Source organism: Hylobates moloch, unplaced genomic scaffold (assembly GCF_009828535.3).
Source record: "Hylobates moloch isolate HMO894 unplaced genomic scaffold, HMol_V3 SCAFFOLD_57, whole genome shotgun sequence".
NCBI lineage: Eukaryota > Metazoa > Chordata > Mammalia > Primates > Hylobatidae > Hylobates > Hylobates moloch.
The window spans coordinates 204,978-232,613 of NW_026652332.1; the positions used below are offsets into that span (position 1 = coordinate 204,978).

The 27,636-nt window shown below is 37.1% G+C and overlaps 1 protein-coding gene across 3 annotated transcripts in view; it reads left to right on the forward strand.

Annotated features, from left to right (window-relative positions):
* Positions 1-333: 333 nt before the first annotated feature.
* Positions 334-27,636, forward strand: part of LOC116463743 (arf-GAP with Rho-GAP domain, ANK repeat and PH domain-containing protein 2-like) — a 183,235-nt gene continuing 155,932 nt past the window's right edge. For 2 of the 3 annotated variants that reach the window (XM_032146995.2, XM_058434829.1), the window contains exons 1-2: positions 334-458; positions 14,857-15,920. In XM_032146995.2, coding sequence (XP_032002886.1) covers positions 15,016-15,920 — 905 coding nt within the window. In that variant the 5' untranslated portion in view covers positions 334-458; positions 14,857-15,015. Of the gene's footprint in view, positions 756-14,856; positions 15,921-27,636 lie in introns of all 3 variants that reach the window. The other variant, XM_058434828.1, reaches the window with a different exon arrangement.

A 27,636-nucleotide genomic window follows, 5' to 3' on the forward strand; every position in this document is an offset into this window, starting at 1 on the left:
CGGAGCTGAGCGCGGGTCCGCGGCCCGCGCTCCCCGCCTCCAGGTGCGGCGGCCGCGACACGCCGGCCCCATTAACAGCGCCGCCCGCGCGGCCGCCGCCAGGCAGCAGAGGCGGCTGCGGACAGCCGGCGGGGACCGGGAAGGAGGAGGCCTGGCGCCTCGGGCAGAGGGGCGAGGACCGAGCGCCCAAGGCTAGGAGAGACGCCGGCGCTGGGCTTCCCAGCCCCGCCTCACCTCGCTTTTCGAACTCCGCGACCGGCGCGCGAGGCGAGTACCCGGGGCCTCAGGAGGGCTGGGCCAGGATGGCCCCCGCCGGGGTGGGAGGACCCTGTCTGGAGGGGCTGGGGCTTTTCGACACTTCACCGGGTAAATTTCCTCAGCGCAAAGTGCTCGGCTCTGGTGTCCGCCCCTTGGATTTCGCTCCCGCGTGTGGGCGTCTGAAAGGAAACCAGAAGCCGGTAAGTGATCCAAGAACTCCGCTTCTGGGATTTGACCTGGGAGGGTGACGATCCGGATAGACAGCTAGACACTCCCTCCATTCCTTTCTCCCACCTCCAAATAAGAAGAAGCTGTAGTGAGTTTCAGGCACCAAGTTATTTACTCGGTAGAGATCTTGACTTTGCCCGGGTGTCTGTGCTGCCCCGCACCCTGCTTGTTAACCGCGTTAAGACGACTGGCCTGTTAATTAACTTTAATTACGATCATTTGGCCTCCACCTGCCTGAACCCGATACCTTGCACGGGAACCTGTATGATGTGAGTTTACCAGATTGATCTTTCTTGTTTACTTTTGGAGACAGTTCTCTTGGGAGAAGTGGTGTCCATCCTATTTAATAAAGTAAGTTTTATTGTATCTAATTCTGGCTTGTTTTCTTAAACACTTCTCCCACCTTGATGTGATCTTGAGTTATTTAGATTTGGGGAAAGGGTTCGTGGAATTATATAGCCTTTGATAATTAGAGGAAAATACAAGAAAATAAAGAAAATAAGCTAGTTTGTGTGGAATAATGACATCTTAGGCTGTTGTAAGTAGATATCCTGATAGCAAATTCTTTTTTTTTTCCTTTCTTTCTTTCTTTTTTTTTTTTTGCAAGCTTGTCCTTGAAGTAGGCTGCTCAGTAGAATACAGCCTTCGGTTTAAAAAAAATCAAGAAGTGTATTGAAAATAAGCTATTTTTGAAAGTACATTTAATAGGATGTCATTGTTATTACCCATAATAGTATTGTACTTACAAGCTCAGTATTGATTTCTCTGCACTTAAGCACTCTACACCCCCACGGGCTCATGGAACTTTGCCCATAAGTAATTGGAAGATAAAAAGGAAGCTAACTTTTTTTAAGGAAAAAGAAATACCTTTAAACTCTTTTTTTTTAAACTCTTATTTATGACTTCCATACACTTACAGGAGAAATATTGAGAGAAAATACTCATGACATTCTTTGTCCAACAACGTTTAAAGAAGAAAAAAAAGTGGGTCATGGAACTAGGCTAGGGTTAAGTGCAAATATCTTCCTGGCTTCTTTCCAAACATATTTAACACATACACATTTAAGGTGGTTCCTAACACGAAGAGTGTTTTATATAGATTTGTCAGTACTCAAAGATTTATTTGAATTAAAATGTACCTAGAGGGTAAGTGAGAGAGCTTGTTAAAACTTATTTATATGGATGTGCTTGTGTTTGTATTTTTTCCTTCGTCTGTAAACCTGTCAGATTTTATGTGGCTTGTCTGTAAAAGGAGAAGCTGATGGTACATTTAAAAACAAATTCTTGTTTTTCTAATATCACTGCAAGCTCCTTGCAGTGTAAGGCTCATGGATATGCAATAATACTTATCAGATCCAACTATTCTTGGATACTGTGGATAAGTATAGAACTCAGATTATAATGAATTACAGTTTTCTTAAGAACTTTTACATTAACACATTGAAACTATGAAGTTTTTAAAGTCTACTTAGGATTCTGGCTTATAGACATCATGATATATGAGAAGGTTTTTTTGTTGTTGTTGTTTTGTTTTGTTATTTTCTAACCCACCTCCCTGCAACTGTGAGAAAGTTTGGTGAAAGTGACTATCAAAATGCTAAGTATAAATAATAGTCATTGCTTTAATAGTTTTCTTTTAGCACACATTTCCACCTGCCCTCATTTATTTATTGACACATTTCTTGGATACAATCTTTGCACATGCTACATTGTAAGAATTTTGGGAATTCTTGAAATATTAATTAGGTAGAGAACTTCTTAATAATTTGGGAAATATGTCTTAGATTTGATCACATATGGTGGATGTGAGATTAGAGGCTATGAGACGCTATCTTGATATTTTCTGCAAAGTTCTGGACCTTGTAATTTATCATTTTAGTTATTACTTCTAAGTGTTGGCCAGATTAAATATGTAATGGTAGTTAAACCGTTTTGCTCACTTGTTTCTTCTTTAAATGAAACAGTACTCAATGGTGTTCTCCTCACGTGATCCTTTCTGGTTAGAAAGTTGTCCTGTGAAATTTTGTTTCAGTTTCTGTTCAGCGCAAGCTTACTTATTTACCCATGCTGCAGAGAAAACAAAGGAGGCCTGATTTGGGTTGAAGTAGTGGTTTAGGTGGCAGATTTGAGATTTTTTAGAGTTCCTGAGAACTCATGAAGGATGATGGGGCCACTTCTCTATGTATTTAAAACAATACTAAAATATAAAACCATGTGGAAATTAAGGTCATAAAATTGAATTTTTCTCACCATTACAATTTAAGTGCTTTTTTGGAGTATATCAAATTCTTTGCAAAAAGTTGTTTTTTTGTGGTGTCTTTGGTATTCTTTATTGGCACTTACTGAGTAATAATGAACTGATTGTTCATATACATGCCATTTACCTTTTCTTATAGTCATGTCTAATCTACCCTTTTAGATTGTAAACTCTTGGAGGGAAGACTGTATCTTCACTTTCTTTGTAGCCTTTAGCACTGTTGTCAAATGAGATAGTAGATGCTGCTATCTTGAACTCCAAATATCCCCCTCTCTTATCTTGGAGCGAGTAGTGTTGCTTAATATATATTGAATGAATACATGTTAAAAAATGGTCCAGTAAGGTAGGAGAAGTTTTCTGAAATGCCCTCTTTTTATATGAAAAAGAAACTTTGACAATTGCTAAACCAATAGGAATAAACTCTCAAACTCAGTTGGAAAAGAGGTCAGAGTGCTATTTATAAATGCAAAGAGAGGAAACACAGTAGGCTATTCTGAAACATCTGGTTGTTTGTCTAAAAATATGACTTACATTCAGAGAAATAGTGGAGTATACATTTATACAAAAGTTTTAAAATACTGCTTTTGTGGAAACTCTAGAAGAATAAATTATTCTCTGATATCCTAAGAATTATGGCTTCACCTTAGGGATCTCTCTCCATTAGAATTTTTAAAAATTCTTAAATCTTAGTGAATTAACTTAAAATCTGGATGGACAGCTTGAAAGACAAAAGACTTACAGAGGCTAAGGAAATTATCAAGCATTTAACTATTGCAATATTATCCAGAACACCTAAACCTAGGTATCTCCTATGCTACTAATATGTTCTTTTACTAAGTAAAGGAATTTGTACTTGTGGCCTTCACTGGATGGAAATTGATATTAAGTTTTAGTTTTTTTTTATTGTGGTTTTCAGATTGTACTATAAGTAAAATAATCAAAACATAGCTTAGACAATCCTTACTCCTTGATCAAAGCTATGAAATGATTTTGCCCAGAGCCTACCTATTTTCAGCTAAAATTTCCATTATTCTCCATCCAGAAGACACTAATTAAATGCTTGTTGCTTACCAGGCACTGTTCTAAGATTTTAATGCATATGCGCTCATTTCATCCTCAAAATATCCCCGTGAGGTACGCACTATTATTTTCCCTGCTTACAAATGACAACAATGAGGCTCAGGAAAAGAGAGGAATTCTCCCAAGGCCACACAGGTAGCACATGGCAGAGCTGGAATCCCTGGTAAATCACTGTGCTTTGTGTCCCAGGTGTTAAGTCTTCAGGTGGAATTGTCATTCTTACAACTCTAACTACATGTATATATTACTACATTAATAAAACTATGTTAACTGCTGCGTTAGGTGCATTGTGGGTTTATTAGAAGAATGATTTACAGTGATAATTTAAAGGAATGTAATATTACTATGCAGACCGAAGAATTCCATTCAAACCAAGTGCGATATAGTGGTATGAATGTGATTAAAGGCAATATTGTATACAATGGGTGAATTAATATTAGCCAACATTTATGGTGCAGTTGTAACTCACGTCAGGTATTCTTATATATGTTAAATATTTTACTTGTTTAATTCTAATAGAAATACTATACGATATGAGGTATATTACCCTCATTTTATAAATGACAAAAACAAGCTTCAGGGAAGTTAAATAACTTAAGTTACATAGTTAAAAAGTGGGGAAGCCTGGACTGGAATTCGGGCATTGTGCTATCTATACTACTGCCTGGGTGGAACTAATAAGGATTGAGGAGGGATGGGATAGGCAGGGAAGCCTCATGAATGTGGTGTTACCGTACTTGTAAGACTTGAATTGGCTCCCACCGGAGAGAAAAGAAAGTCCAGGTGTGTACAGGGAGTTCCATTTGAATAAGAGCTGAGAGACTGGCCCAAATCTTCTAGTCTGTCTTCTGATCTCTTTTTTTACTGGGTAAAAAGAACATATACTATAAAATTTACCATCTTATCATTTTAAAGTATATAGTTCAGTAACGCTAAGTATATTTACACTGCTGTGAAACAGATCTCCAGACCATTTCTGGTTGGTAGAACTGAAACTCTATGCTTGTTAAACAGCTCCTTACCTGTCTTCTCCTCTCTGTTAACCATGGTTCTACTTTCTCTGCATTTGACTACAGTAGATACCTTATGTAAGTGGAATCATGTATTTGTCTGTTTTATAACTGTTTTTTCACTTAGCATAATGACCCTCAAGGTTCATCTATATTTGAGCATGTGACAGTATTTATTCCTTTTTAAGGCTTCTTAGTATTTCATTTTGTGTGTATACCACACTTTATTTATCCATTCATCCATTCATAGATATCTGGGTTGCTTCCACTCCTTATCTACTTTTGCACCACATTTGAAGTTAAACCTTTAAGATCATAGTCAGGTATCTTTTTTGTATTAATACTTTCTCCTCCTCTTCTTTCTTTTTTTTTTTTTTTTTTTTTTTTGGCAGCGTTTTTTCTTTTTCCCTGCCGGGGGGGGTTTTTGGTTCCCTCCACCCCCCCCCCCCAGGGTTCAAGCGATTCTCATGTCTCAGCCTCCTAAGTACCTGGGATTACAGGTGTGTGCCACCATGCCCAGCTCATTTTTGTGTTTTTAGTAGAGATGGGATTTTACCATGTTGGCCAGGCTGGTCTCAAACTCCTGACCTCAGGTGATCCACCCACCTTGGCCTCCCAAAGTGAGCTGGGATTGCAGGCGTGAGTCACCATGCCTGGCCTTAATGCTTTATTTTCTCGTCAAGCAGATTTGTTTTTGTTTTTGTTTTTTACCATAACCATTGACTTCATGTGGGCAGTGAATACTTATTTTGGTCATATTTGATTATTTGATTTTGGCTTCATATTGTTGCATTATATCAATTGTACTATAGTCCTGTGTTAGCTGTCTTTCTGCAGTGATAGATACAAAATAAATTTTAATAGACTAAATTCTACATTACCATTGCTTTATATAGGAATTACAAAGATGTTCTCCCTTAATTTGTCATTGGCTCTCAACTCTCAGGCAATTAAATGTAAATGAATGTAGGCTTCCAGGTTTAGCCACGTACATGGACACATATCAAACTTAAATGGTGTATAAAACTTGAATTTGCAAGATATGGTATATTTAAACAGCGTTTCCCTAGTGTGAATATACGCACTTATGAACAGCTAGACAAAGGAGAGGGAGACTATTAAGTCTTTGCTACATCTTTACTATTAAATCAATTTTATATCTACTATGAGGCATTGCAGTTTATAGCACAGGTTGTGGAGTCTGACTCGTGGAAACACTTAAGTTAGTGTTTCCACTGTTTATCTATTGCCTGATATTCAGCATGGGATTTTCCTCTCCTGCAGCTGTGAGGAGTAAATGAGATCCTACACCAATGGTTTGCAAACACTCCACAACTATTGGTTATTATTATTAGCAATGTAATTCTGAGGGAGAATGAAAGAAGATGGATGTGTTTTGGTGGGTGGGAAAGGAGTAGTGGTTGAGGTAGAGAACAGGGGGCAGAGGAGGTCAGAGCCTGTTAAGTGACCGCAATTTAAAGAGATGACCACATTGAGGGAACTGGGCTTCCTGTAAGGGGTTTCATGGGGCTGATGTTGCCACACACTAAGGTAAGTGAATGGATGGCGGAGGAGAGAGATGCCAAATGACCAGTTTTATACTTTTTCTAGGGGCTAAGCACTCAGACTAGAAAAATAAGTTAGCAGGCCTGGCCTTCATCCTTTTGCAGTCTGCTCTATACTGTGGGATGGAAGAATATAATCATAAGCATATTTTCTCTGAAACACTTCCTCTTTTACATGGTTCTGGGAAAGAGTCAAGTTGAACATGTCTTTATCTATACTTGGAGTGAATATCTTGATATTAGTTTGCTTGATGTGCAAATAACACGGTACCTATTTCTGTATTTTGTACCAAAGCAAAGGTGGTGTATTAGTCCATTTGTATTGCTATAAAGGAATACCTGAAACTGGGTATTTTATAAAGAAAACGGATTTATTTGGCTCACAGTTCTGCAGGCTGTACAAGCATGGAACTGGCATCCGCTCAGCTTCTGGTGAGGCCTCAGGAAGCTTACAATCATCGTGGAAGGCAAAGGGGAAGCTAGCATTATCAGATGCTAGGAAGGAGCAAGAGATGGAGGAGGTGCCAGGCTCTCTTGAACAAGCAGATCTTGCATGAACTCATAGAGAACTCACTCATTACCACAAGGACCACATAAACCATTCATCAGGGATCCACCCCCATGACTTCCCACTGGGAAGTCCCCTCCTGCTAGACCTACCTCCAACATCAGAGGTCACATTTCCACGTGAAATTTGGAGGGGACAAAACATCCAAACCATATCAGGTGGACTTCTAGAAGACCTGTACCCTCAGCTAATTAGTTCAGCATGTTGTCCATATGGAGAAGTCCAGTTTTCCAAGGAATTAGTGATTTCTCCACAATAAGTTTATTAGCAAATAATAATTTGTTATTTGATTTTGGCTTCATATTGTTGCCTTATATCAGCTGTACTGTAGTCCTGCATGAGCTGTCTTTCCACAATGATAGATGCAACAATAAATTTTGATAAACTAAATTCTATATTACCACTGCTTTATATGGCAATTACAAAGATGTTCTCCCTTAATTTGTCATTGCCTCTTAACTCTTGGGCAGTTAAATGTAAACGTATGTAGACTTCTAGGTTTAGCCGTGTACATGGACGCACATCAAACTGAAGTGGTGTATTGCAGGGACACTTGAAGGCGGGGACACTTTTCTCTTTTATCATCTATAGTGTTGGGTACCATATTGGGAACTGATCAATTATAGAGAGTTGAAGGAATATAAATCATACTTGAATTTTTTACCTTGGTACTATCGCAGAATGTCATAGTCACTTTCTCTGTCTACTGGTGTCACTTAGTCATTTGCTGGTCATTAAGACCAGCAAAAGCATTTTCTCATATATCTCTGAATCTAATCAAGGGATATAGTTCCAATACATTGGAAACCACTGTTCTGGAATACAGCCAGCTCTCATTGTTATTGGAATTTGTAAGACTTATATTGATAATGTTGAAAAGTTTCATGATTCATTTAGCAGCCTAATTTGTAAATCTATATTTTTAAGCTTTTTTTCTTAGTTGTGTGATCCTCTGACTACTGTTAAGCCCATTTTCTCACAAAGTTTCTAACTTTGCTAAGAACATGTTTCTGATTTTTCAGTGGTATGCTCTCTTTTTGTTTTAATGGATTGATCATATGACTGATTCGATTGTACTGTGCTGTTTTCCATCCTGTAACATATAGTTAGGCAAAGGTGATTCTAGAAGTTGTCTCAATGACATCATGGTTTGATGAAGTAACCCATGGTTTTCAGTTGTTTGCTTTCCTTGTTCAACTTGGGGATTGATGACAAAGCTCCACTGATAATAGGTGATGGGGAGGGAGTTTGGGAGGGGCTTACTATAGTGGCCTTCCTTATTTGAGACATTAGGAGGGGGAAGCTTGTCCAACCCATTAATTCTTTTTTTGAGACAGGGTCTGGCTCTGTTGCCCAGACTGGAGTTCAGTGACGCAATCTCAGCTCACTGAAACCTCCTCCTCCTGAGCTCAAGCCATCCTCCCACCTCAGCCTTCTGAGTAGCTGGGACTACAGGTGTGCACCACCACACCCGGCTGATGTTTGTATATTTTGGTTAGAGACAGGGTTTCACCATGTCACCCAGGCTGTTCTGGAAATCCTGGGCTCAAGCAATCCACCCACCTCTGCCTCCCAAAGTGCTGCAATTACAAGCATGAGCCACCTCACCCAGCCTGGCCCAACCCATGAGTTTTTAAAAGTCCCACAGATGGTTTAGAATGTTTCTAACTGATACCTACTGCCCCACCGCTCACACTCACTCCTGATTTGAGGACCTCTGTTAATGGTTAGATGAATTGGAGAAATCTGTGCTTGAAATCAATCTGCTCCATACTAGCTTGGTTACTTAAATAGACAACATTTTAAAACAATGTGCACCTTCCACTTCTCATCTCAAAGCAAGGAAGAAGTTATTCAGCAAACATTTATTGAGCTGAGCAGTGAACAGTAGACAAGATCCCTGCCCTCTCAGAGCAGTCAACAGATATCAGCAGTAGTAGATGCCGTGGAGACAGATAAAGCAAGGATAAGGGATGATGAGTCACAAGACATGCTTGTATAGCATAGATTAGGGAGGGATCACCTGTCTGAAGAGGGTGCATTTGAGCAGAGACACACCAAAGTGATGGAGTGGCTGTGGAGACATACATGTATGCTGGAGAAGAAGGTTGGAAAGAGACAAGATCAAGAGGTAAGGTCTGAGGAAGGAACAGGAAGGAGGCTGGCCCTGAGGCTGTCAAGTGATGGAGGGGGAAAGTCAGGGAAGATTAAGTTTGGAAGTCATAGGGAGTGATAATGGTGTGACTTTTCTTATGGCATTAATTGTTCTGGCCCCTGCAGTGAGAGAATCTACTGTGTGGGGGAGAGGGGGCCAGGACAAAATCAGGAATATCGGTCTAAGAGGCTATTGCAGTGGTCTAAGAGAGAGATGATGGTGGCTTAGGCTAGGATGGGAGTGGGGGAGATAGGTAGTGTTACTGAATCGAGGATATAGTTTAAAGGCATAGCACAGTAAAGTAAAAAGGTGCTGTTTATTGAGTGATATGGTAAGCTGGGCACGTAGCAGGTGCTCCTAAATGTTACTTCCCTTTTAGTGCCTCATGGAATTGGGTCAGCATAGCATGGGCAAATGCACAGCCACGTTTGTAATGCCAACTATTTATACATTCTCTAAACATGTACTGCATATACATGATGCACCATGCTTATAAGCATGTAATCTGGCATTTATTGTGCAGCTTATATGGGTTTGTCCTGTTGGCAGAGTTTATTATAATAAAATAATAGTGATAATGGCAGCACTTACTTAGCAATTTTAATGTCCAGTTGTTGTTATAAGTGCTGTGCATGTATTAACTCATTTAATTCTCACAGTAGCCTTATGAGGTAGGTACTAATATTACCATTATTTTTGACTAAGAAACTGAAGCACAGAGAAGTTAAATACACAAGATAATAAACCTAGTAAGTGGAGGAATTGGAATTCAACACAAGTTGTCTGGATTCAGAGTCTTGGCATTTATGTTACACTATCTATGGAATAGCAGAATATAGTTAAACACTTGCTATGGTCTGAATATATGTGTCCACCCCCTCACTCCCGATTTGTATGTTGAAACCTGACTGCCCAAGGGAATGGTATTAAGAGGTGGGGTTTGGGGGAGGTTATTAGGTCATGAGAGCAGAGCTCTCATGAATGGAATTGGTCTTCTCATAAGAGAGGCCTGAGGGAGCTTGTTTGTTTGCCCCTTGCCCTTCTGCCATGTGAGGACACATAGAAGGCATTATCTATGATGTCTGCAGACACCTTGACCTTGGACTTCCTATCCTCCAGACCTCTGAGCAATGCACTTCTGTTGTTGATTAATTATCCAGTCTAAGGTACAGATGCTCCCCAACTTATTATGGTTTGACTTGGGATTTTTCTACTTTATGATGGAGTGAATGTGATGCATTTGAGAGAAACCGCAATTCTCTAGTGATGCTGGGCAGTGGCAGCAAGCCCTGGCTCCCAGTCAGCCACGCGTTTTCAGTCTATAATATTTGCAGTATACAATGGGTTTATTGGGATGTATCTTCATTGTAAGTCCAAGAGCGTTCGTATTTTGTTAAATCAGTCCGAATGGACTAGGACAACACTCTAAGAAGTAAATAGTGTAGGAATACGGAGAAGAGGATGCATTTCTTGTTCATTAGAACTCTTGTGAAGGAAAGTGTTTTAGACCTCAAAAAAACAGAAAATTTAACTCTGGGGACGCAATGACTATAGTGGTGAAAATAATTATAGTGACGGAAGTGAATGTTTACTAAGCATCAGTACATGCTAGGCACTATGTGCAAGTCACTTATGATGGATTATCTCATTTAATCCTCACCAATGCTAGGTACCCTGGATTATTTCCATTTTATGGGAAAGGAAATGGAGACATTGACATGGGCACGGGCCTTTGTTTACACTGCTAGAAAGTGAGGAGGTGGGATTTTAATTTAGTTTTACTGCAAACTTGTGTGCAGTATGTTAGGTGGGGGATTTTATCCAAGAGGAGTACAGTGATGAGCTTAGGCTCAGGTGGGCTGGTATAAAGCATGTTTGGGAAGCATCAAGAACTTAAAACTGTAATTATCACATTTTGTCACACATCCCAGTTATAATTGGAGAGTGTAACAAATGTAGACTCCTAGGACCTATAGCAGTTGTTGATGTACAGAAGATCCACAGATCAGTACCTGGAGGGTCACTGATCCAGGCTGTGGCATGCATGCCATAGACTGCCATTGGGGTTCAAAACATGAAGAGGTTCAATTTCGTATTAAGGAGCTTTCACATACTGGAATTTTATAATTGGGCACGCTCATCTCTGTGTATCTAGTGATGTGCTTGGGGCTAGAGCCTCTAGGAGAAGAACTGGATCTGTGAACACTCTTGGGTGTTCAGACAGTTAAAATATCAGGCAATTGGAGGACAGAGTTGACATTAACGTGCAGAGAGGATTTTAGAACTGTGGGAGGGAGCCTTTTCCATGGCATGAAAAGGAATCAGATTCATTAACCATATTCAGCATGTTGAGTGATAGAGATGGTTTTGGGTAGAGCTTTTGGTATATCTTTCTTTGATTTGACCACCTAGGAAGTATATATGTATCTGCCAGAGAAAGAAAAGGGCTGTGTATTAAAACAAAAATACACACATACATACCAAAAAACTAATACAATAGGCTTCTCAATCTCTTCTGCCATTTTTATCAGCCTCTCTCACATCTCTTAAACATGTTCCAAGTGCTTTGCAAAGCTCTAGTATAGAAATTATAGATGTATGTTAAGGAAGGAGTGATTCATTCTATTTTGAGGGGTTGATAAGATGCCTTCACAGAGGAGGTAATACTTGCCTGTTTATAATTTTAAATGGTGCTTAAGAAAGCAGATAGATTGTATGCAAAAAGGTGTGGAGCTGCTAAACAGTTTGTTGCCTCAGGGAAATAATTGACAAGAGTGGACTAAAGTGAATGAAGGATGTTGGTAGAGTGTTTGGCAAGGGTTGAATATGAGCTTGTAGTTGATACATAGGAATACCTGTCTCATAGGAAATATGAGCATGGTGTCTGACACATAATTGCTGTTTACATCAATAGCACCTGCTATTATTATTGTTAGAGACAAAAATGTGATTTGGCACTATAAGCAATATCAGCATAGACTTTATCTAGTTGAGCATGTGGAGTTACATACCAAATTTGTGTGTTTGATAGTTCACTGACTGATACATGGAGACTGGGCTGAGAGATTTGTTCAGAGACCCTTGCAGTAATCCATGCAAAAGATGTCATGAGGTTCGGAACCATGGCAAAAGCAGTGAGTATGGAGAAGTATATTAGTCAGTTCAGCTGCTATGACAAAATACCACAGGCTATGTAGCTTAAACCACATAAATTTATTTTCTGACAGCTCTGGAGGTTGAGAAGTCCAAGATCCATTTGCCAGCTGATAAGTTTCCTAGTGAGATTCCTCTTCCTAGCTTACAGATAGCCACCTCTTCCCTGTGTCCTTACATAGAGGGCTCTGGGCCTGGGGGAAAGAAAACTCTCTGGTGTCTCATAAGAAACTAATCCTGTCTTATCAAGGTCCCATCCTGATGACCTCATTTAACCTTAATTACCTCCTTGGAGGCCCTGTCTCCAAGTACAGTCACAGTAAAGGTTAGGGCTTCAAGATAGGAATTTTGAGAGGACATAATTCTATCAGTAGCAAGGAGTAACATCGGTAGCTCACCTAATTCCTTGAGTGTGGTGGATAATACAAAGGTGTACTTGGAAATACAGTCTAAGCTTTAGATTTGGGGTAGGGACAGATCAGGAGGTTTCTTAGTGTGAGTGTGTGTATGTATTTTATTAAAATTGTTTTTCTCCTATTAAGGTTTTTGTGGATGGGGTAAGCAAAACTATGACTTTTTATAATTTATTCTACTTCAGAAGGAAAATGCTTCTAATCCTCTCAAGTTATTGGCCAATTTATCATGTTTATAAATTCTAAAGTGGCTGAATACATTATGTCCACTTATTGTTCCATTGGTAGTAATTATTTCCATCCTGTGATAATGTTAGTAAAAATAGACAATACACTTGTTGCAAAATAATTGTGTAGAAAAAGAGTGGCTTATCTGAGAATTGAGTTTGTATGTAGTGTTGACGTGTAACTTTTCTTTTTTTAAAATTATTTATTTATATATTTATTTATTTATTTTTGAGATGAAGTCTCGCTCTGTCGCCAGGCTGGAGTGCAGTGGCGCCATCTCGGCTTACTGCAACCTCCGCCTCCCAAGTTCAAGCTATTCTCCTGCCTCAGCCTCCTGAGTAGCTGGGATTACAGGCACGCACCCCCACACCCAGCTAATTTTTGTATTTTTAGTAGAGACGGGGTTTCACCATGTTGGCCAGGATGGTCTCGATCTCCTGACCTCAAATAATCCACCCACCTCAGCCTCCCAAAGTGCTGGAATTACAGGCTTGAGCCACCGCGCCTGGCCGAGGTGTAACTTCTTTGTGTGTGACATTTTAGCATTTTAGGTGTTACTCTGGGATGCCTTATTGACAAAGGCATTTCCTGCCTTTCATCATTTATTTTGTATTTTTATTTCTCTGCTCCTACAGTGTGTCCTGAAGAAGATATATTCTTTCCCTTTTATCCTATACCTGTTTTGTTACTGCTTGCTGATATTTTAAAATAGTTGAAGCCATAGCTTATGGGCAGTCGGTGTGTGGCATATGCAGAGTCTAAGTAGTGCCTTTCGTGGAGGGGTTTTTCAGTCCTGCATCAAAGCTTACTCAGGGAAATTTCCCTTGTTTGGGTGTGTCTCATTTTATTACTTCAGTATATGTGTGTCATGCCTGCTCTGTACTTTTTTATTGACACACAATGTACAGAAAGTTGCACATATGCATTTTCATAAACTGAACACACCTGTATAATTAGCATCTGGAAAAATGGACTTTTAAAAAAAGTTTAATTATTTTGTTTGGGAGAAAAATAAACCTTCATGAATCTGCTGTGTACATTGGAGGACGTGTGACCTTTAAACCTTTACCTTGTCCTTTCCTATTAGCATATTTTCTGTTATCTAATGTATTTAAGAATTAGCTGATTATTCAATGTCATATCTTGTATATCACTATTGTTTACATACAATGCTGCCTGCTTTTATGAAATGAAAATTATTGAACTGAGAAATATGTTCTGACTGGTTTTTAAATATTTGAAAGAACATGCAGTGAAAGGGAAAGTTGTTATATTCAACTACTGTTAAGAAAATTGCATAAAACTTGAAAGTCAAAAGAACATTATTTCAGTGCCTTTTCGGGAATATTGTTTAACAGGACCACCTTAGAGATATTTTAATCCCAATTTTAATTCCTGTGCTTGACTTGTCTATTTATTATTTGAGTAGCACGTAGACACTGAGAAGTTACCTGTATGCTTATAGATTTTTGTCTAGTAGAAAAGATAACCCCAAATGTTATGGCTTATTATCCTGTAGGACATTAAACAGTTTTTTATCTAACCTAGCTGTCCTATTCTAATACTTTAAAAAAGCCCTTTCTGATGAACTAGATACATCTTTTCCACAAATGCTCTTGGATCCAATCTTACTGACTTACTGGTTCCCTCATTTTTAATTAATAAGTTGAATAAAGTTTTTGATATATGTTCATTCAGTACATGTGTCAGTGTCATTTTTTTTCACCTTTTTGAAAGTCATAGTTTGATGCTGTCATAGCATTTCTGTCCTGTACCTTCACATACTGAGAAACTGGTTTTCTAGGGCATGCAAAGCAATGCACAAAGATTCCAAATGCAAAGTGAAAGTTAGTGTCCTAATTTCTGTTGTTTTTTCAGAGAAAGTATATAAAAGTAGATTTTAATAATTAAAATAGCCTAATAAATCTTTTTTTTTTCTAGGCTTAAGCACATAAAGCAGTCACTGTGAAGAAAATAACATTTTAAGAAACTTTTCTGTCACAATTGATAGAGGAAAAGCCAGTAGAGAAGTGCATCATCTTGTGTGTGTGTCTCATCGTGCCACTTTTTGTAACTCAGCTTAGTAATGAAGCCACCATTATGTCCTCAGTCAGTGAAGTAAATGTGGATATAAAAGATTTCCTAATGAGCATTAATTTGGAGCAGTATCTCTTACATTTCCATGAGTCTGGTTTTACTACTGTGAAGGACTGTGCAGCAATAAATGACAGCCTGCTGCAGAAAATTGGAATATCACCTACAGGTCACCGTAGGAGGATACTTAAACAGTTACAGATAATCTTGTCAAAAATGCAAGATATTCCAATATATGCAAATGTCCATAAAACAAAGAAGAATGATGACCCTTCAAAGGATTACCATGTTCCATCTTCTGATCAGAATATCTGCATAGAACTTTCCAATTCTAGTAGTGTTCAGACATCTAGCCCACCGCAGTTGGAGACTGTTACAAAAAATCTTGAAGACAATGATGCCAGCCTGGAAAGAAGCCAGTATCCTCAATCAGATAATAAGCTGTCTCCTCCTAAAGGCGACTTCCCCACTGCAGAAGAACCACACCTGAATTTGGGTTCTTTGAATGATTCTTTATTTGGTAGTGAAAATATTAAAATAGAATCATTGATTACGAAGAAGACTATGGATCACACAATTGAAGAACAACAAACAGAAAAAGTTGAATTGATCACAGAAAATCTCAGTAAGCTCCCTAATGCAGACTTGGAATGCCTTTCTTCTGTTGGCTGTTCCACATCAGGAACAAATTCTGGAAATGGAACAAATGGTTTATTAGAAGGATCACCACCATCCTCATTCTTTAAGTTTCAAGGAGAAATGATTGTAAATGACTTGTATGTTCCATCATCACCAATCCTAGCACCTATGAGAAATCGTAGCAAGTTGGTTTCAAGACCATCTCGATCTTTTCTGCTAAGACATCGACCTGTACCAGAGATTCCAGGGTCAACAAAAGGAGTTTCTGGGAGGTAAGAATCTTTACAATAAGCTGTAAATATTCAATTTGAGGGCATTTAGTGATTTTTTAAGTTATATTTTCAGTGTTCCTATCTAAATTTGACTGTATTCATTTACCTATTCATCCAACCTTTTCTTTTAAAAAAATGTCCTCATCCCATTGGACATTTTTTCACAGAGTCTGTTTCCAGCTAATAATGCCTGGGACTCTTTAGCTTTTCCCTATTTAATTGGGGGGACATCCCTTCCCTTAATTCTACCTGGATATTCCTTTCCATACCAAGTCTCCACACCTACAATACTTGTAGTCTTTCCATTAGTGCAGTTCTCATATTTGAAATGTTGACTCTGTCTCCCCAGTAGATGATTTGCTCTTTGACAGAGAACATGGTTTTAATGTTTGTATCTCTGCTGCCTGGTACAATGCTTGGCACCAAGTAATAATTCAGCACACATCTATTGAACTTCGTATTTAGTCACTGTGCTCAGTGGGAAGATGCAAAGAGGAATACGGTGACTTGCAGTCTCGTATAGAAGTCACATGTAAAAAGATGGTGACAGGCAGCTCAGTATGAAGCTAGGCTCACTAGAGATGAGACCTCTGGGACCCCAAAGAGGGGCTCTACCAGTGTAGGTTCTTATACTCAGGTAGTAAGTCATTGGTATCCCGAGGTAACAGGAGGATTACCTAAACAGTTTGGGAGGAGGTAATTTATAGCAAAAGAGGTCATCAGCTTTAGCTTTCAGAATTTATTAATCTCAAAGTTATACCTAAAATAGTTGTGGTTTTCTCCAGGGTTGGAGTAGGATGTTGCTTTTACCATTAAAAGTTAACACTTGTCTCTCTGCTGAAACATGAGGCTGTTCAAGTTTGACTGTTACTGTAGTGGCACTAAATGCTTTACACACTTCCTGCACAGGATCCACGCTGGAGTTTCAGCAGGATTCCTCTCTCCCCCCACGCCTGCTGTTCCCCCTACTCCCTTTGAATCTGTGGCTGCTACTGATTCTCTTGGCCTTAGATACCTTTGGTAATTGCAGTGCAAATAGTTTTTGCAAGAGAAGGGTGGAAATTTAGTGTTTGTGAGAGAAAACATGACCATTTACAAGGCTCTGTTAATATAAGTATCTCCTATTAGAGCGTAAACGTTTTGATGGCAGAGGCTCTAATTAATGTGTCTTTATCTTGACATCCCTAGTGCCAGTAGCAAAGTCTGATATTTCCTAGTAAATCAATATAGTGTCATGTATTAACCACATTTATTAAACAACTAGTGTCATCTATTAAACACTAGTTTGGTTTATAATTTTGCAGGAGTTATCTAATGTAAGGGCCACTCAAACTCCATGTGAACATGGAGTAGGTAATGTTCACCCCATTTTACTTTTGAGGTAACTGAGCCTTGGGTTAATTTCTCCAAGATCACATGGGTAGTGAACTAGGATTTCCTACCAGTACATCTGACTCTAGCTCCCACTTCCTTAACCACTTATTGAGTAAATATTGTTGAAAATGTTGATTGCCTATATAAGAATTGGATTATTTATTGGGATTGTAAAGGACACTCATTTTGTTTGACACTTTAGCTTTAAAATATTTTGCTAATTTTGAATAATTTAAAGAAGGTGAATGAAAAATGACGTCTTCAGATGGCAGATGTTTTTGACATGCCAGAAGGGTTTACTATGTGTACACATGTTGAAGCTGCATCTCTGCCAGGACCGAATCCCTTTAGGAGCTGTAAAGGATCACCTCACATAAGAAGCATTTGATTTAAGTTTCAAACAGTCTGTGCTAATTTTCATGAATTTTACAGAGAATCTTGATACTCATTTAGTTGTATACGGGCAGCAAAATTCCACCACTTTCTTCTTAGGGTCCTAGCTGGGCCTGAGAATTAAATGGATATAAAACAGATTAACAGAAGAAAAGCATACAAATTTATTTCATACAAGTAATGTGAGTTTTATGTGGCACGAGAATCCTCATAAAGAGATAAAGACCCAAATAAGCAGTTAGAGTGAAACGCTTAAATAATGAATTGCAAAAAGAGTAGTAAGTTGTGAAAAACCAACTAAATTATGTGGGGAGGCTTAAAAGATAAGTTTTTTATAACAAGGCCTGTACAGAATTCTTTGGCCTCAACTTCTTGTCCTTGAGGACAGGATGTTAATTTCTTTTAGGGGAATTTCATCTTCTGCTTTTAAGGAAGCTGGAAGATCAAGAGTCCTCTTTTTACACCTGTTATTTTCCAATATTTGAATTAAATGCCTTTATTCAAAATAGTAAGAGTGCCAGAGTGGTATATTTTCAACTCCTTCCATTGTAAGCTTTGTATCATATGAAAAGCTCGTTATTCAATTTGTGACTGAGTCTTTGAGAGTGGAAACAACATTAAAATTAGTAGTAAATAATTTAGTACTAGCTATATCATAGCACTGTTTTCTTTTTCATGTGATTTTTAGGCCAGATTACCTATCCTAACCTTTCTTTTCTTTGATTATGGTAGTTAATAGCAGCAATGCTTTTGTGGTGCTCAGATCATAAAATGAGCAAATAAATTATTTTCGGACTTCACTGTTTGTTTTTCCTTGTGCGCCTTCCCTATGTTGCAAATAGTAATTCCATGATTTTAAAGTGTTATAATATGACTTTTTAAATCAAACTGTGGGTTATGTAATGTGAGTTTCTCTTTGGTCAAGTAATAACACCTGCAAATGATATTTAGTGCATTCCTTGATATACGAAATGAAAATATTTCTTTATGGCCTGTGTTTTTAAAGGAATTACTAAACATTTCATACAGCTGCTCAAAGGAATGTGGATGTCGACTTTGAAGTGTTTTCCTGACATAGGGCTCTTTGTTTTTCTGTCCCTGGACATGTGCCCTCCTGCCTCCTTCCTCTCAACAGAATCTGATAGAATTGATGCTCTATCAAATTTTTTGTCTTTGTTGTGAACTTGGGTTCTTCCCTGAATTCCTGCCTGCTCCTTTTACCTGGAGGGCTGGCCTGGACGATAACCTCAGGTTATCTTTTGAACTATCTCTTGAGAGCTAGATCAGGACTAGGCTCCAAGCACCAGCTCCTTCCTTATCACCTTCACTTGGAGGCCTTGCTAGTCCCTGGGAGCCCTCCAAGCAGAAAGCGGATGCCACATTGCCATGGGAGTTGTAGGTGTGTCATGTGATCTTATGCAGAGTCGTCTTAGTGCCCCAGGCAGGAAGGAATCTCACAGCTACTGAAGGAAGTAAATTTTTCCTCCTCGCTTTAATGATTTTTATACATCTTTCATGCAATTGTATTATCCTTGGGATAGGTCTCAAAGCCTTCTTTGTAAGGTGTAGTGCCTCTGAATGTTTTGGGGGTAAGGGCAAATGAAGAAGCAGAAGTAATGGGAAAGGGATGGTGTGCAAAGCTGCACTGTTGTGGAAGTACAACTGTTAGAAAACTGAGGTGCTGTGTTGACTCCTTGAGGGCTTTTCAAAAGTTTGAAATCTAAACCTGAAGTCTCCTGTGTTCTTTGAACTTTCTATTAAAAATAAAAATCTTGGATATTTTTCCTCTGTATTCACATAGGCATTCAAAATGGTTGACACTGTTTTATAGATTTTAATGTCAACAATACATATGAGCAAAAAGTACAGAAAAGTAATCAGCATTTGTTTACTGCACTGAATAAGAAATATACAGAAGGATATCCTTCATTTTCAAGAAATTTACATTTCACATTATAGTAGAAAAATATTTAGCAATCTTAACATTTCGATTTCTTTCTTTTAAAATGCTTTTTAAATTCTATGAAAAAAGACTATTTTAATATTTGCTAAATTTTGAATTGAATAGATAAATAATTAAATCTAAATTTAAATAGTAGATTTATTGTTAGAAGGTGAGGGTATCTATCTGCTCAATAATCTAAGTTAAAAAGTCATTACATTTATATTTCTTTTTGTAAATCCATCTTGTTTGAAAAATGTATAAAATTGAAATGTTTGCTAGTAGATTAAAAAATTCATGATGTTGTAAACTTATGTGTTGCAGTAGTTCTGTAATGATAATTCATTCTTACCCTAAGGATGTTTTTTAAAACTTCACAGATTGAGGCTTAATTATCTGTGCATTGTCAGTTTCACATTATTGGTCTATGCTGTAATTACACTCTCATGCTTTCTGAATTCAGATTTGTCTGTTTTAGTTAGATATTATGAAAACCTCAGGGCAGTGTTAAACTGCCGCCTAATGATTGTGTGTGTGTTTTTTTTTTTTTTTTAAATTTCACTCTAGAATGACCCACAGTGTGTTATCAATTGTGAGAACTGTGTTTTTATTTATTTGTTCATTTATTTATTATTTTTAACATTTTGTGAAATGATGTTCCACATATGGCATGTAATTTTTTTTTTTTTATTTGGCTGCCTTGTCAAAGTAGTAAGTAAGTACAGTTCATAAGGGGATATCTTTGACATTAACCTTTATGCCACTGCTTTTCTGGGCAACTTTAGTGATTAAAAATATTTAAAAAAATAAAACCTGTAGGTATGCTGAACACCCACTTTTATAATCAGAGTGATTCATTACCTTCTTTTCTTTTATATTCAGGTTCTTTAAACAAACCATTTTAATTCTGATACCAATGATAGTTGTCTTTGTCTCTGACTACCATGATGAAATACCGTAGACTGGGTAGTTTAACCAATAGAAATTTTTCTTATTGTTCTGGATACTAAAAGTCTGAAATCAAGTGTTAGCATCCTTTGGTTTTGGTGACAGCTCTCTACTAGCTATCAGATGGTGGCCTTCTTGATGTCTGCTTATGTGGGCTTTGTTCCTAGGCTGAGAGAGAGCCATCTCTGGTTTCTGTTTTTAGAAGGCTACCAGTTCTGTTGGAACAGGTCCCCACCTTTATGACTGTATTTAACTTTAATTACTTACCTAATTTAAATACAGTCACATTATGGGTTAGAGTTTGAACATATGAATTTTGTGGGGTGGGAACACAATTTTATTCACAACAATAGTTTTTCTTGTATAGAAATTTGTTAATTCTCTATTTAAGTAATAGAATTTAGGTATTTTCAAAGGCCTTACAAACATACTACATTCCACAGGCAAAGACTGTTTATAGTAGGTCAGCCCGTCACAATTGAACATCTGCAGATTTCCTCTATTTTCAGATTTAGGGTTTTAAAAATAATAAAATCGACATAGGGAAAATATTAACAAGACATTTAGCAAGTTAATGTGAATCAGAATCATTGATATTTTTGATATGGGTTTTATTTTTAGATTTTATTATTATTTGGGGTTTTAAAACATTATTTCCATTTGAACATAAGTTTTAACTTACTAAAATAAAGCTTTATTTTAGAATTTCCCTTTTCTGAAACTCCACAAATCAAGCTGTAAATATACATGCTTCATTTCCCAAGATCATTTACATATGACAAGATTTCTGAGCCCCTCAACAATGACATATATTACCTGGATATGTTTATGATGCTTGGGGCATTTTTTCAACAAGGGTTAGTTTGTTGGTCCAAAGCACTGAGGGAAAGGGAAAAAGGGGTACAATACAAGGATGAAGATGAGGTTATGACTTTCAGGGAATTTATGAGGAAGAAGGAGGTACCTTCTCAGTGTTTGGAGTTAAGCTAGTAATTCTGGCTTCCTGGTCAGAAACTGTAGTATGAGTCATATTTAAAAAATGGTTTGAAAGCCACAACAAAAATATTAAGACAAAATTATTTATAAATTGGAAAATTTCAAACATACATAAGAGTATGCAAAATATCATGTTACCGTATAATACCATCTAGATTAAAAAAAAATCTTACCATAGTAGAGCCAGACTTTAGTTTATTGAGAAATAATGAATTCAGCTAACTTTTCTGCCTCCTTCCTTTGTGCCCAGAAGTAACCAATATTCTAAAACTGGTGTTTATCCTACTCATGCATGCTTTTGTACTTTTACTACAGATGCAATAGCATTGTTGTAGATGTTTTTGATTAATGAAAATGATATTCTTTTGTAGTCTGGTGTTTCACTTAATACTTTTGTGATTTGTCCACATCATTATATGTATTTTATATAACTGTTGTATAATATTTGATTTTAAAAACATAATTTATTCTCCTAGGTTGTTGACACTTTTTCACTATTCCAAATATGAAGTGTTCATTTTGAGGACTTTAAGAAACAAATACACACATTAGGTTTACCAGGAGGACCAACAATTTTTTTCTGTAATAAAAATAACATTTTTTGCTGAGTTTTTGTATTATGCAGGCCACTGCCTTATGCTCTGTAAAAGCATCATCTCATTAATCATCATAATACTCCTAGGCAGCAGGCCCTGGATTATTCCCCGTTTAATAAATGTGGAAAGCAGGTTCAGAACTTTCAAGTAACTAGGCTAACATCATAAAAGTATAAGAACAGGAGAGGATGATGACTACGGTTCAGTTTTTAATTTTCACAAATCAACATGCTTTATATTTCAAAGTTAAAAGCAGTTTTCAGGATAACTGGTGGTAAAATAGTAGAAAAGAAAGACAAAATTGACCTTGAATCTTGGCTTTCTTCTTCTTAGCTGTGGGACTTGGTCTGGGAGAGTTTCCCACCTTTATTGGTAGGACTAGGACACCAAGTCTTACCTCATAGGGCTGATACAAGGAATTAATGTGAGCTGTAGATAAATAAAGACACTTGCTTTTTGCTTTGGGCATGATAGGTGTTAAAATATAGGAAAGGTTGTGATAATTTATTAGTAGATAAATGAAAATGTAAGTTGCTACTCAAGAGTTTTCAAAACAACTTGCTTCCTATATTTGTGCTAATTTTTCATCTCCAGCAGTTCATCTGAACTTGGTTGATAGATTTGGTAATCCCTTGTAGGTAGATATTAAATGAGGAAATCAATACGAATTATCACAAACTTTTTTCTTCACATTTTATTTATTGGTAAAACCAACAAAATATTGCTTAAAAATTCCACTAATGGATATACTTAAAATATTCAAAATCTTTTTTTTTTTTAATTTAAGTTAAGCATTGTGGCTTAGGTCCTGGGAAAGGAACAAGACTGCCTAGGTTTGATCTCAGATTAGTTACTCGTGAGCTGTATGAACTTGAGTAAGTGACCTAACCCCTTTCTGTGCCAATTTTGCCTACTTTTAAAAATGTGGAAAATAATCTTATTTCTCATTTTTTAAAAATCTGTATACTATATGTGTGTGTTTGTACACATGCGTGAGTCCTTTGATGATGGCCACCCATTCTGAGAAATATGCCATTAGGTGCTTTTGTCCTTATTTGGACATCATGGGATGTACTTACACAAACCTAGATGGTATAGCCTATTACATACCTAGGCTATATGGTAGAGCCTACTCTTCCTAGGCTACAAACCTGTACAGCATGTTACTGTACTGAATTGTAGGAAATTGTAAGACAGTAGTAGATATTTGTGAATTTAAACAAATCTAAACATAGAAAAGGTACAGTAAAAATATGGTGCAAATATAAAAAATAGTACACTTGTATAGGGCACTTACTGTGGGTGAGTCAGTGAGTGGTGAGTGAAGCTGAAGCCAAGGACATTACAACACTGTAGACTTTATAGACCCTGTACACTTAGGCTACACTAGATTTATAACAATACTTTTTCTTCAATGACAAATTAACCTTAGCTTATTATAACTTTTTAATTTAACTTTTCAAGCTTCCTACTCCCTTGTAGTGACACCTAGCTTAAAACACACGTTGTACAGCTGCACAAAAATATTCTTTATATCCTCATCCTATAAGCATTTTTCTATTTTTAATTAATTTTTAAAAATGTATAAAATTTACAACTCTTCCCGTTCCCATCTTCTGGAAGGTCTTCAGGGACAGTTGCATGCATGGAGCTGTCATCACCTATGATAACAATGCCTTCTCCTGGAATACAACTTGAAAGACCTGACTGAGGCTATTTCACAGTTATCTTAAAAAAAAAAATAAGTGGAAGAAATATACTCTAAAATAAAAAAGTATAGTAAATATATGACCCAGTGAAATGATCACTTATTATCAAGTATTATGTACTGTGCATGATTTTATGAACTATACTTTTATATGACTGGCAGTGCAGTGGATTTGCTTGCACCAGCATCACCACAAACATGAATAATGTGTTGTACTGTGGTGTTGCAATGGCTACAATGTCACTAGGCAATAGGAATTTTTCATTCTCATTATGTTCTTATTGGATCACTGTCATATGTTCAGTCATTGATCAAAACGTGGAGGGGATGACTACACACACACACACACACACACACACACACACACACACGTGTGCCTATATGTAAAAATCTGTGACCTATCTGGCATATTGTAAATGCTCAGTAAGAAGCAGTGATATTAATTACTAGTGCAAGTTACCAAAGACGTTCAAAATTTGAGTACTGCTCCACTCGAGGGTTCCAATCAGTAGTAAGTACTTGCGTTAGTAGTATACAAATGTCAGGAAACAATTACAGCTTTATAAAAGTATCAAGAATCTGGAGATAATGAACAAATAAAGGATGCTTTTAAAAAAGGTTTTACCTTTTAGGTATGACCCAAACAGTATAGCTTTGCGCATTTTGTGATCTTAAAAAAATTGCAGTCTTATAGTGAGTATATTTTTAGTCTAGCTCATTTTGCTTAACTTTGAGAATCATTCATGTTTGTGCCTGTGGTTATAGTTTTACTGCTGTATAGTATTTTATTGTATGAATATGCTATAATATCCATTCTTAATTTTGTTAGATATTTCATATTTTCCACCTTATCCAATATTTTATGTGTATATTTATTTGTAGGTGCATGTGTGTATATATATACATGCATATAATGTAAATATGTGTATACACATATAAATCAACTTAGACATAATTTACATATAAAATAGACTAATTTTCAGTATATACATGCTTATGTGACCACTATAACAATTAAGATTTAGAACATTTCCATCACTCATCTCCACTTTTCCCAAAATTCTCTTGTGACCATTTGCAGTAAATTCCCTACTTCCTGAATCAGGCACCTGTAGATTTCACTATTAGTTAGTTTTGCCTGTTTGGGAATTTTATATAAATGGAATCACACAGCAGGTCATCTTTTGTATCTGACATCTTTATTCAGTATGATGTTTTTGAGATGTGTCTGTGTTGTTGCATGTCAGATTGTTTTTATTGCTGAATAGTGTTTCTTTGTGTGAATCTCCAATTTATTTCTCCATTTGCCCATTGACATATATTTGGGTGGTTATTCTTGAGGCATATTTGTATGCATGGCTGTTGAATACAGATCTAGGAGTAGGATTGCTGTGTCATGGGATATGTATATTTTCCATTTTTGTAGATAATGCAAAATGGTTCTTATAAAGTAGTTGTATGAATTTGCATTACCATCAACAGTGTATGTGCATTCCTCTTGTTTCATACCCTCAACATTTGTGTGTTTTTTGTTAGCCATGTAGATACACGTGTAGTGTTATTTTATTGTTGTTTACACTTGCATTTCATGATAACTAATGAGATTGAACACCTTATGTGCTTGTTTATTGACCTTTTGCTACATTTATATCTTTTTGGTGTGGTGCCTTTTCAGATCTTTCACCTATTTTGGTTTTGGTTGTTTGAAATTGCATTTTTTGTGTGTTCCTTAAGTGTTATTTATTCTTAAGAGTTACTGATAAACTGTGGGTATAAACCCCTTGTACAATATATCTTCTGCCTCTGCATATTGTTTTTATATTCCTTAATGGTGACTTTTTAATGAGTAAGAGTTCTTCATTTTAATTTAGTCAAATTTATGTGCACTTTCCTTTAGAGTTAAAACTGTTATGTCTTAGGACACATGAAAATCTTCTATTTTTATCTTCTAGCTTTATTGTTTGGCCTATTACACTGGGATTTATAATCTGTCTTGAATTGGTTTCTGTGTATTGTCTGAGGTAGGAGTAAATTTTCATTTGCTTCCGTATAGATGTACAGGTGCTCTAGTCTTTCAAAAGACCATACTTTCCTCATTGCTATAGGTTGATGTCTTTGGCTTAAATGCAATTGGATCTCTGTTCTTTTTTTTTTTAATATTTTAGTTTCAGGGTACATATGCTGGGTTGTTATATAAATAAACTTGTGTCACAGGTGCTAAGCCTAGTACCCAATACTTATTTTTTCTGATCCTCTGCTTCCTCTCACTTCTCCCCTTCTAGTAGGCCACAGTGTCTGTTGTTCCCTCTTTTGTGCTCATATGTTCTCATCATTAAGCTCTTACTTACAAGGGAGAACATGTGCTATTCGGTTTTCTGTTCCTGCATTAGTTTGCTAAGGAAAATGACCTCCAGCTCCATCCACGTAACTGGGTCTCTTTAAGTGGGTTCTTAATCCTAGTTCAATAGTCTATTATCCTTTTTATCAGTAATACGGTGTTTTAATTACTACAGCTGTATAATAAATCATGAAACCTGGTAGAGTATGTCTTCTCACTGTACTCTTTAAAAATTTGTCATTATTGGTCCTTTGTTTTTCACATGTATTTTAGCATCAGTTTGTTAAATCTCACACACCCCCTTTCCAGTAACTCTTTTGATTAGGATTGCATTGACTCTACAGATTCATATAGGGGGTATTGTCATATTTGTAATATCTAGTATTTCATATTTTTAAAATTTTATTAGATTTTTTTCTGATTTTCTTGGTAATGTTTTCCAGTTGAGTTCTTGCAAATCTTTTGCTAGATTTAATTCTAGGTTTTGGTAGTTTTTTAATGCCCTTATACTATATGGCACCATTTTAATGTTTCATTTTGTTTATTGATATTTGGGGATGGAATTGATACTTATATGTCAACCCTATTAGTAAGTTTGCTAAAATCATTTTTATTTTCATTTTTGTATTTTGTATTTTATTTATTTATTTTTGAGACCCTGTCTCACTCTGCCACCCAGCCTGGTGTGCAGTGGCGTGATCCTGGCTCACTGCAACCTCCGCCTCCCGGGTTCAGGAGATTCTCCTGCCTCAGCTACCCCAAGTAGCTGGGATCACAGTCACGCGCCACCATGCTCAGCTAAGTTTCATGTTTTTAGTAGAGATGGGGTTTCTCCATGTTGGCCAGGCTGGTCTCAAACTCCAGGCCTCCGGTGATCTGCCCACCTCTGTTTCCCAGTGCTTGGATTACAGGTGTGAGCCACCATGCTTGGCTGCTGAATTCATTCTGAAACAACTCCTTTTGAGGTCAAAAAATATATATAATAAATTATAATCCCTTACAGCATGTAATTTGATGAGTTGTGAAAGATATGTAAACCTATGAAATTTTTACCATAAACAAGAAACAGAGCAGTTCTGTTACTTCTAAGAGTTTCTTAGTTTCTTATACAGTCCATCCCTGTTTCACATGCTCATATAGAATAAGATAGAATATGCAGTCCTGCACCACGCAATGATGTTTTTGTCAGTGATGGACCACAGATATGACATTGGTCCTGTAAGAATATAATGGCTATACCACGTAACCTATGTGTGAAGTAGGCTGTACCATCTAGGTTTATGTAAGTACACTCCATGATGTTTGCAAAATGATGAAATTGCCTAACAACCTATTTCTCAGAATGTATCCCTGTCATTAAACCATGCATGACTGTATTTCTTATGTCTTGCTTCTTTTGCTCAGCATGATGATTTTTGAGA